This window comes from Lynx rufus, unplaced genomic scaffold (assembly GCF_022079265.1).
Source record: "Lynx rufus isolate CCGP_SWC_20201006 ecotype Redwood Valley unplaced genomic scaffold, mLynRuf1.p SCAF_2, whole genome shotgun sequence".
Taxonomy (NCBI): Eukaryota; Metazoa; Chordata; class Mammalia; order Carnivora; family Felidae; genus Lynx; species Lynx rufus.
In genome coordinates this window covers 19,420,960-19,431,961 of record NW_025814834.1, presented here as the reverse complement: position 1 = coordinate 19,431,961, position 11,002 = coordinate 19,420,960, and the positions used below count along the sequence as shown (strand labels likewise).

Here is an 11,002-nt window from a genome sequence, read left to right as displayed (position 1 = left end):
TTTAAGTTTGCCTCAAATATGGAAGTAGACTGGGATAATTACAGCTTGGAAGATCTCTTCGACATGGAAAATTATAGTTACAACACTGACCTGCCCACTATTCTGTCAGACTCTGCCCCATGCAGGCCAGAATCTCTGGAAATCAATCAGTATGCCATGGTGGTCATCTATGCCCTGGTCTTCGTGCTCAGCCTGCTGGGAAACTCCTTAGTGATACTGGTTGTCTTATATAGTCGGGTGAGTCGTTCTGTCACTGATGTCTACCTGCTGAATCTGGCCATAGCCGACTTGCTCTTTGCCCTGACCTTACCTTTCTGGGCTGCCTCCAAGGCAAAGGGCTGGATCTTTGGCACAGCCCTTTGCAAGGTGGTCTCGCTCCTGAAAGAAATCAACTTCTACAGCAGCATCCTGCTGCTGGCCTGCATCAGCGTGGACCGCTACTTGGCCATTGTCCATGCCACACGCACACTGACTCAGAAGCGGCACTGGGTCAAGTTCATATGCTTAGGCATCTGGGCCCTGTCCCTGATCCTGTCCCTGCCCATCTTCATCTTCCGCAGGGCCATCTATCCCCCCTATTCCAGCCCAGTCTGCTATGAGGACATGGGTGCCAATACTACAAAATGGCGGATGGTGATGCGGGTCCTGCCCCAGACCTTTGGCTTCCTCCTGCCTTTGATGGTCATGCTATTTTGCTATGGACTCACCCTGCGCACGCTGTTTGAGGCCCACATGGGGCAGAAACACCGGGCCATGAGGGTCATCTTTGCTGTCGTGCTCATCTTCCTGCTCTGCTGGCTGCCCTACAACCTGGTTCTGATCGCCGACACCCTCATGAGGCTCCGGGCGATCAAAGAGACCTGTGAGCGCCGCAATGACATTGGCCGGGCCCTGGATGCCACCGAGATTCTGGGCTTCTTCCACAGCTGCCTCAATCCCATCATCTACGCCTTCATTGGCCAGAAGTTTCGCCATGGACTCATCAAGATCATGGCCATCCATGGCCTCATCAGCAAGGAGCACTTGTCCAAGGACAGCAGGCCTTCCTTTGTTGGCTCTTCTTCAGGGAACACTTCTACTACCTTCTAGGCCCCTGCCCCTGTTGCAGCCCCTCGGGGCTCCTCCCTTGCCATCAGCACCCCATTCTAAGCCTCACGCCCACTGGCTGTCCACAGTCTCTATGTCAAGGCAGCCCCCGTTGTGGTTACAGGAAGTTACTGGGGTCACGTCCTTATCAGGCCCTCCTTGTGTGGTTGAGAAAGCCTGCCCTGCTGCCCCTCCCCTTACTGTAGTTGCTATGTCAGCTGCTAGAGCTCAGTCCATCCTACCACTGAGCCCATAGCACCCTGTCCCCTGAGACACTTAAAGACATTTAACAGACATTCTTTTAAGTGACTACAGAAAGTTCCCACCATTGGGAGCCATTAGTGGCAAACAGCACTGGTTGCTGCCCCAACTCTCTCTTTCTTGCCTGTCAGCAAAGTCCAGTTCCCTTGAGAGAGGCCAAAAAGGACAGGTACTCCTTTCTAAGACTCCTTTTTGCTAGGAGTGGCCTTATCATTCACTTCTGACTAATAAGATTTAAGGGCATTAGTGTGCTGGTCAACCACTGTCCTGGGGGAAAAAAAAGTCCTGATTTGTAGCATTTGCCAAGTTGCCTGGTGTAAATGCTCCACCGTGGCGATGTCAGGGGTGGTGGTGTTTAGCAACCAGCTCACAAAAATCTAGGAAATGTAATGATCTGCTTTCACAAGCAGGTACAAACTGGCTTCAGTGCACCATTGCTTAAGAGGAAGTCTGCTGGGACCGGAGGACTCCTGGGAAGTACTCCTGATTAAACACACACACACACACACACACACACACACACCCTTGGTTCTTGCCTTTAAATATGGTTGTAGGATATAATGTGACAAGGTGGCAAAAACTAAGTATGCCCAACATACTTAGGCAGACGGAGTCAAAGTATAAAAAGGACCCGAGAATGAAGAGCCCAGAAAGAAACCTAAGCATAAATGGTCAAATTGTTTTCAACAAGGGCGTCAAGACTCTTCAGTGGGGAAAGGATAGTCTTTCAACAAATGGTGCTGGGAAAACTATTCACGTGCACAAGAATGAACTTGGTCTCTTCTCTTACACTATACACAAAAGTTGACTGAAAATGGATCAAAGACCTCAACATGAGAGTTTCAATGATAAAACTCTTAGTAGAAACATAGAGGAAAAATTTTATAACATTGGATTCGACAATGATTCCTTGGATATGACACCAAAAGCACAGGCAACAAAAGAATAAATAGATAAATTAGATTTCATCAAAGGTAAAACCTTATGTACGTCAAAGGGTACCATCAACAGAGTGGAAAGGGAAACCACGGAATGGAAGAAAATATTTGCAAATCATGTATCTTATACAGGTTACTTTCCACGATATATAAAGAATTCCTACAATTCAACAACAACAGACAATAACAAGTGTTGGCAAGGATATGGAAAAACTGGTGGAACCCTCGTTCACTGTTGGTGGGAATGTGAAATGGTGCAGTTGCCGTGAGAAACAGTGCCTCAAAAGATGACACCTAGAATTACTATACGATCTGGCAATTCCATGTCTAAGTGTATACCCAAAAGAACTGAAAGCAGAGACTCCGATATTAGTACACCAGTGTTCATAGCAGCATTATTCACCATAGCCAAGAGGGGAAAACAACCCAAATGTCCTTCAGTGGATGATGGACAAACAAAATGTTGGATATACGTACAATGGAATTTTGTCTTCAGTCTTAAAAATGAATGAAGTTCTGATACAGGCTGCAACATGGATGAACCTTGAAAACATTACACTAAGCGAAATAAGCCAGACAGAAATAGCGTATGATTCTACTTATTGGAAGTACCGAGAAGAGTCAAGTTCATAGACAAAAAGTAAAATAACAGTTACCAGGAAATGGGGAGAGGAGAAAATGGGAAGTTATTGTTTAATGAGTACAGAATTCATTTGAGGAAGATGAAAGGTTCTGAAGATGGCTTGTGGTGATAGTTGTACAACAGTGTGGATGTGCTTAATGCCCCTAAACTGTACACTTAAAAATGGTAAAAATGATAAATTCTATGTTATGTGTATTTTACTACAATGAAAAAAAAAAAAAAAAAAACTAGGTCCCAAAAGACAAATTGTAGCCACTGAACCAGCCATGGAACCATCTACCAATAATTTCTTGTTAAGGGAGATAATTAAATGTCTTTTTTTTACATATAAACCACTTTTAGTCGAGTATTTAATTACTTGCAACAAAAAGCATCCAAACTGGAAAGTCAGATAAGGGTGAGCAGATGTCCCGAGTGTAAATTTATTTACAATAAATAAACCCCTTTGCTGTTTATTGGACACACAGAGAGAAGGATTGAAATAGAGATCGAGGCCAGCCTTTCTACCTCCTTCATCCTGAGCCCAAGCCTGTTGTTGCTGGTCATGTGTTATGGAAGGAAATGTGTCCCCGGGTCATCTAGTGCTTCTCGTGACTTTGGGTGAAACCATAGTCAAGAGTGTCAAGGATGGGATTAGAAAAGCCAAGTGTGTTGACCAGATCAGCTAGATGGGGGAGCAGGAAGTCGGAGAGCTCTCCTGAGCCCAGTCAGCAACCCCTACTTCGAGTCTCACACAAAACGTACACTCACACACACACGTGCACACATACGCCCATCATTCAGGACTGGCAAAAGCACACTCTTGCAGCATGGGGAACTGATTTCCGCACAAAACAAAGGCTTCAACTCACTGCTTTAGCAGTATTTATTAAGGGCCTGCCAGCCCAGGGCTCTGGAATATGGCAGAGCCTTCCCCGGCAGCCCTCCTGTTCACAGGCCTTGTCTCTGCAGGGGACAAGAGAGCTCTGAGCAGCTTGCTAAGGAAATAAGACGTCAAGGGGAGTTGAAGTGCGCAGTCCCCAAACTTTACCAGGTTCTGATCCCCTTCCTGTTACCAGCTCTCTGACCACTAAATCGGAGGCCTGAAAACAGGCCTCTCCAGGGAGGCAGGAGCAAATCTCTTGAGCTGGAGTGTTCGAAGGGCACGTAACTAGCACTCCCAACTCAGGAAAGTGCAAACAGGATTAATCCAGGCAACGATTTATCCCTTGTTCTGAGCTCATTCTGTGCCTGGCACTGTGCTAAGCTCAGGTTCAGGCATGACCCACCGCGCTGGCCAAGCCTCCAGAGCAGCCTCTGATTCAGCTGGTGGGAAAGGCAGGTGAGCATGTATTTACTAGAGGGAACACCCGAGTTGCCAGAGGGGCCGGTGGTGTTCTGACCTGGCACAGTGGATGGGCCAGATGGCTCCCTGAGATCATTGTCAGTGGGAAGTTTCACTCTGGTTCCGGGGCTCTGCTCTTTCCTCCTGTAACAAGGGCTCGAGGAAGCATGTTTCTCCAAGGAAAATAAGAGGATAAAACAAGCCCAGGAGCAATCAGGCAGAGACTCAGTTGCAATTAGGTGTCTGTTAATGTTTCTCTTTCTCACTCTCTCCCTCCCTCCTCCCTTGGCACAAGGGACTGACCGACCAAGCCATCACTAGGAGGAGGCAAATCCCGGGCCTGCCTTTGAGTTGTTGATTTCTTCCTTCCCTCCCAAGTTTCCAGGCCCGAGTCCCACTGGCAGGGCCCAGCTCCTTTTTTTTTTTTTTTTTTAAGGTTTATTTATTTTTGAGAGAGAGAGAGAGAGAGAGACAGAGTGCGAGCAGGGGGGGCGGGGCGGGGCGCAGAGAGAGAGGGAGACACAGAATCCAAAGCAGGCTCCAGGCTCGGAGCTGTCAGCACAGAGCCCGACGCGGGGCTCAAACTCACAAACAGAACAAACAGAACCGTGAGATCATGACCTGAGCCGAAGTCAGACGCTTAACTGACTGAGCCACCCAGGCGTCCCTAGGGCCTAGCTCCTTTCTGTCTAGATCTGCCTGCTCCATCTAAGCAGGGGGACGAGGGGGGCGAGGGGGGCTCTTGCTTCTGGAGATATATTCCCCTACTTGCACGGACACCCTTTTTTCTCTGTGGCCCAAGTTTATACCACCTTCCTCCACAGCAACCCCTCCCCACTCTCTGTGAGATGGGCTCCCTCTGTTCATGAGATCAGGACAGCCTCCAGTCTCTCTTGGGTGACATAAAGAAGTACCTCCAGTTTGCATATCACATTGAAATTCATCGCATGCAGACCCACGTGGAAAACCATGCCACCACTGCCGTAGTGGAGCCGGAGACAACCTGGAGCCCCCTCCCTCCCCGCCAACCCTTGCAGTACATAAATGAGGAAACTGAGGCCCGAACAAAGCAACTTCATCAAAATCTCATGGCTGGGTCAGAGTAGAGCTGCAATGAAAATTCCTAGTGTGGTTCATTTTTTCAGATATTTTGCTTTTCTAGTGGTGAGACTTCAGGCCCCTTACAAACAGATGGGGGAAATATATACACGAACGTCTCAGAGCATTCCGCTCATACAGGTAGGGCCGGTCTCTACTTCAGTGCCTACACTCATGTGATAGAGGTAAGGGCCAACTGAGGCTTGGGGCCCAGGGTTGGGAGCAGGCTCAGAACAGGGTTACCGTATTCTGAGCTGGTACGAAAGCCAGTTAAAGAGACAATTGGAACCCAGTACAAAGTGCAAAGACAGGCAGCCCTAAACCCTCTATTGAGGACACACGCGCTGTCACGCAGGGTTCAATTAGGAAAGCGGGACCCCTTGGAGGAGAGATGGGTTATAGGGATCTGACTGTATGCAGTTGTGGGAGCTGGCTAGACAGTCTAGGTCAGGCTGCGGTCTTTGCTTCTGGTGCTGGGACCCGGAAGTGGCAGGACAGGTGGCTGAGAAGGAGAGATCACGTGAAGCAGAGAATAGGACAAGCTGGACCGTGCAACGACAGACTGAGACCTGCACTGGCCTCTCATGGCCTTCAAGTTCAACATGTGATGGCCTGCTGGAGACGCCAATGCCTGCGTCATGAAGGTCAGAGCACACCTGGCTCTGGAGCAGGAAGTGCTGCAGATTCAGCAGCCGCCCCACACTAACAAGAGGAGCCAGCAAATGAGGCACAACATAGATCAGCATCTGCTGCCTCGCGCTGACCTTCCAGAGCATAAAAAGAATGCAGCTTCTGCTGGTAAAGCTCACACAGAAGTCTCTGCTGGCCGACGGCTGAGGCGGAACTAGGCAAGAAAGGGAGCTTGAGGAAACGTGATTCCAGTGTAACTACATCAACTCATTACAAATCTTCCACACAAACATAGGTGCAGACTCGAAAGAAGAAGAATGGTTACCACCGAAATCTGGATAATGTTTACTTAGGGTTTGAATCCATCAGGGAGGAACACACTGGGGCTTTTGAGGATGCTGGTAATATTCCCTTTCTTTACCTAGGTGATGGATACCTGGGATTTGTTGCGTCACTATTCTTTTTTTAAAACATTTATTTATACTTGAGAGAACGAGCGTGCGTGCGAGTGGGGGAGGGGCAGATAAAGCCAGGGAGACCGAGGATCCGAAGCCAGCTCTGTGCTGAGTTCCACCGGGGGCTCGAACTCACAAACTGTGAGAGCATAACCTGAGCCGAAGTCGGACGCTTAACTAACTGAGCCACCCAGGCGCCCCTGATGTATCACTATTCTTAAAGCTGAAAACATTAGTTTTCTACAACCTGTAGTATGTGTTCTATTCACCATAAAAGTGCTTTTAATCACTAAAATTAAGGGAAAGAATATGAAGAAAGTTACCAGGAGAACAAAGGACAACTCTGGTCATTTGGAGCAGCCACTGCAGGGAGTCAAGGGGAGGCTGCCACATCCTATAGTTTTGGGGGTCAGAATCCACCAGATTAGAAGACAATATCATCACCCATACTTGGTAGCAGGGTAAATAGGGACACCCTTTAGAGAAGGTAATTTGATCGTATTATTTTAGTGTATATACCTTCTGACCCGGGAATTACTCTTCTAGAAATCTACCCTATACAAATACCCACATAGGTAGACAAAGGATATTTGTCACTGAATTGCTGTTAAAACTCAAAGCTTCAGGGGCGCCTGGGTGGCGCAGTCGGTTACGCGTCCGACTTCAGCCAGGTCACGATCTCACGGTCCGTGAGTTCGAGCCCCGCGTCGGGCTCTGGGCTGATGGCTCAGAGCCTGGAGCCTGTTTCCGATTCTGTGTCTCCCTCTCTCTCTGCCCCTCCCCCGTTCATGCTCTGTCTCTCTCTGTCCCAAAAATAAATAAAAAACGTTGAAAAAAAAAATTAAAAAAAAAAAAAAAACTCAAAGCTTCAAGACAACCTAAATGTTCAACAGGAGGGAAAGATGCAATAAGGTTCGAAGGAACATCCACACCATGGAATGCATTGAATGCAGTGGTTTAAACACAAGGTAGGGGCGCCTGGGTGGCGCAGTCGGTTAAGCGTCCGACTTCAGCCAGGTCACGATCTCGCGGTCTGTGAGTTCGAGCCCCGCGTCGGGCTCTGGGCTGATGGCTCAGAGCCTGGAGCCTGTTTCCGATTCTGTGTCTCCTTCTCTCTCTGCCCCTCCCCCGTTCATGCTCTGTCTCTCTCTGTCCCAAAAATAAACGTTGAAAAAAAAAAAATTTAAACACAAGGTAAAAACATGGTGTTCAGTGGAAAAAGTCAGAACAGAAAATCACATATTGTATGATTCCATCAACATAAAATGTCTGAAAAAGGCGTATCTACAGAGACAGAGATCGGGTGAGCCATAGGGCTCGGGATGGGAGCAGGGAATGATTGAAGACAGGCACAAGACTACTTTTAGGGGCAGTGGAAATATTTTACATCTGGATTGTGGTAATAGTCATACGACTCTGGAAAATTGCCAAAAGTCATTGGATGGTATATACTTAAAGCAGGTGAATTTTACTGTAAGTAAATTATAGTCAATAAAGCTGTTTTAAAAATCCTTAAAGAGGGGCGCCTGGGTGGCGCAGTCGGTTAAGCGTCCGACTTCAGCCAGGTCACGATCTCGCGGTCCGTGAGTTCGAGCCCCGCGTCGGGCTCTGGGCTGATGGCTCGCAGCCTGGAGCCTGTTTCCGATTCTGTGTCTTCCTCTCTCTCTGCCCCTCCCCTGTTCATGCTCTGTCTCTCTCTGTCCCAAAAATAAATAAACGTTGAAAAAAAAATTTTTTTTTAAATCCTTAAAGAATAATGAGGTGGTTATATGCATGGACACAGAAAGATCTTTAAGAAAGCATGCTGAATGAAAAAGGAAAGTGGAACAGTAAATGGCTTATTTTTGTAAAAAAAAAAAACATAATATATATGGGTTTATAAATGTTCAGAAAAATATCTGGGAGGATATACACAAAGTTATCGAAAGGCGTTAGAGTTCAAGAGAATTGGACAGTGGAATTATATTTAGGATTAATTCATACAGTTTTGCATTGTTTCACGTATTTGATTGGGGTGGGATTTTCTCAAAAATGGGGGGGAATGGAGGCCTATTGTCTGGGAACGGGGCATGCCAGGCTGCACGCATATCAGTCTCCTTACAGACAAGGAGGCTAGGCTTTATGGATATGCCCCTATGCTTTTATATTTTCCCATTGAACAGTCTTTTTTTTTTTTAACTTCATTTTCTGGTAAAGTTGCCTTTGCAAAACATCACCTTGGTCTCAAATGAGTTAAGCGCCAAGGGACTGAAAAAGAACTAGAGAGCATAAAAGGCCATAAAGCAGTATTTCTAAAAGTTCTCCATGTTTAAGATGGGCCCCTTGCTTAAAAGGCAGCTTTATGGACAATCCCTGAATGGCTCAGAGCCCTGGCAGGACCAGGTGGCATACTGAAGCTGGGCAAGGAGAGAGAGTTTTATCAGACTGGTGAGAGCGTAATAACATGTGGAAACGGCTCGGGGGAAAAGAAAATGAGTGATGGTGCAGCACCCCAAAGCCAGTAACAGTTGGGAGCTGTCACTGCCTCTAGGTCTAAGGAGTGAAGCAAGGGAGACATTACAGGAGCCCAGGGAGGAAACTGTATGATGATGGCCGCCCAGCAGGAGCCAATCCCAGCAACTAGCAGAGACAGAGCTGGGGGGGGGGGGGAATAAATGCCCTGACTTGAAGTTTCAGCCCACCCATCTCCTACTAGGGTCCCACTGGCTGAGCTCAGAATCCAGAGGACAGGGGAATCCATTTAGGTAGTCCTTATCAGTCAGCATCCCACGGCATAGAGCAGGGTAAGAAAGGCAGAGAGTGGATACGTGGAAGGTATCCAACTCACCGCTCCAACCCGAGGTTGATGTAAGGGGAGGGTCCCAGTCCTACCGAATCTGAATAGCTGAGGGTGGGGTCCTGGAAATCTGGAGTCCCAGAGGAGTATCATCAAGACTCAAGCGTAAAGCCCACTGACCCAGAAGCAGTGATGGCCGAGCTGCCCAAACCAGAGATGAGAAATGCCCCATTGCAATTAGAATTGTGTGTGAAGGTGAGTCTTTCCCTTGCACAAGGTATATATTCTACTTTCTCTCTCTCTCTCTCTCTCCGTGTATGCTTCCAGTTTCTAAGACCCTCCAACTCCTGCTGACCCCTAGCCCAAAGGAAGGTGGCCTTGCATTTCAGCCTCCTCCTGACCATTCCATCCGCTCAAAATAGAACAGATGTGGGGATGGGGAGGGAGAGCGGGTAAAACAGAGATCACATTCCCAACTCAAGGCCCCTCCCCCAGCCCTTCAGAGACATTCACAAGTCACCTTCCCGGAGAAGACAGACACACAACTGATTTCTCAACAGAGCCTTGCAAGGTCTGATGTCAGACATGTTCCCCCGGCCATAAATGGCAGGGTCAGCTTCCTATTGAAGCTGGCTCTGTGCCAAGCCACCTCAGAGATTGGGTCAAAGTCTTGAATCCCATGAGGTGATCTGACCCATGTTTCTTCTCTATTCCACTACAGTAATAATACCAACTAGCATTTCTAGGGGACTTGGTCGGATGTCCAGCATTATGCTACGGGATTTACTACACGAGACTGCATAGCTGGCATAGCTTGCCCGAGGGTCTCACTCAGTTGTCAAAATGCAGGAGCGTGACTCCCAGGGAGCTTCTGAAAGGTTCAGGACTCTCAACGTCATAGTAGCTCCCGGGGACCAGGGTCAGGGTTACACAAAAACCCTCCGTTATGGGGAGGCCCTGCTAATTCAGCTTAGGGCATACATGTATATATATATATGTGTGTGTGTGTGTGTGTGTGTGTGTGTGTGTGTGTGTGTGTTTGTGTGTGTGTGTGTGTTATTCACCTCATACTCTGCAAATGGCACCCCCCATAGGCTGTGTAGTGTCAAACCTGCCCATCTACGAGTGGTGGCCCTGAACTGCTTTACCTAAATCTAGACTGGTTGGAAGGGAGCTTAAAAATATCCCCTTCCAGTCTGAACTCCCCTTTTGACGCGTGAGTGACTCAAGACCGAGAGCAGATGGACCCTTGCCGAAGGTCTTGAACTACAAGTGACAGAGGCAGAGCTGGACCCTGGTCTCCAGATTCCCCATCCATTACCCTCTTCACTAGACCAGGAAGCCTCCAGTCAAGTCGCCAGGGAAACTAATTCGCATAGGACTGACAGCAAGACTCATGAGATTGTGCCCATGACCTTTTTCTTCCAGCACCTATAGATAAAGATTCAAGGGATAAGAAAACCCAAAATTAGAGCCTTAGAGGGCTGTCCTAAACACTTCTTCATGTATTCCCACCCATCGTGAGAAGCAGGTAAACATTTGGAGCTGGTTTATGTGGTAGATTTAGCTACTTAAGGGTCTGGCCCCAGGGTCTACCACCTGTAAGTAGGTTTAGCTTCGGAGCCAGATCCCTACAGGCACATCCCAACTCTAGTTAAACTCTTGTGCCTCGCCTTCCTCTTCTGCAAAATGGACTAATTATAAAACCAGCCTCATAGGGTAGTTTTAAGGATCAGAGTAGTTAGTGAACACATCTAAAGCACTTAGCAAACAAGCAAAGGGAAAAAAAAC

The 11,002-nt window shown here is 47.7% G+C and overlaps 1 protein-coding gene and 1 long non-coding RNA gene across 2 annotated transcripts; both read left to right on the top strand.

Moving 5' to 3' along the window:
• Window positions 1–18: 18 nt before the first annotated feature.
• On the top strand, window positions 19–3,260 carry LOC124514496 (C-X-C chemokine receptor type 2). Its single transcript, XM_047082541.1, has one exon. The coding sequence runs from the start codon at window positions 19–21 to the stop codon at window positions 1,087–1,089; it is 1,071 nt and encodes a 356-aa protein (XP_046938497.1). The 3' UTR covers window positions 1,090–3,260.
• A 3,987-nt stretch (window positions 3,261–7,247) lies between these two features.
• Window positions 7,248–7,952, top strand: LOC124514497 (uncharacterized). Its single transcript, XR_006962613.1, has 2 exons — window positions 7,248–7,403; window positions 7,630–7,952. It is a non-coding gene; the product is annotated as an uncharacterized LOC124514497 (long non-coding RNA).
• Window positions 7,953–11,002: the final 3,050 nt, after the last annotated feature.

Coding starts and splice junctions, on each gene's coding strand:
- LOC124514496 (XM_047082541.1), top strand. CDS start 19: ATGGAAGTAGACTGGGATAATTACAGCTTGGAAGATCTCTTCGACATG.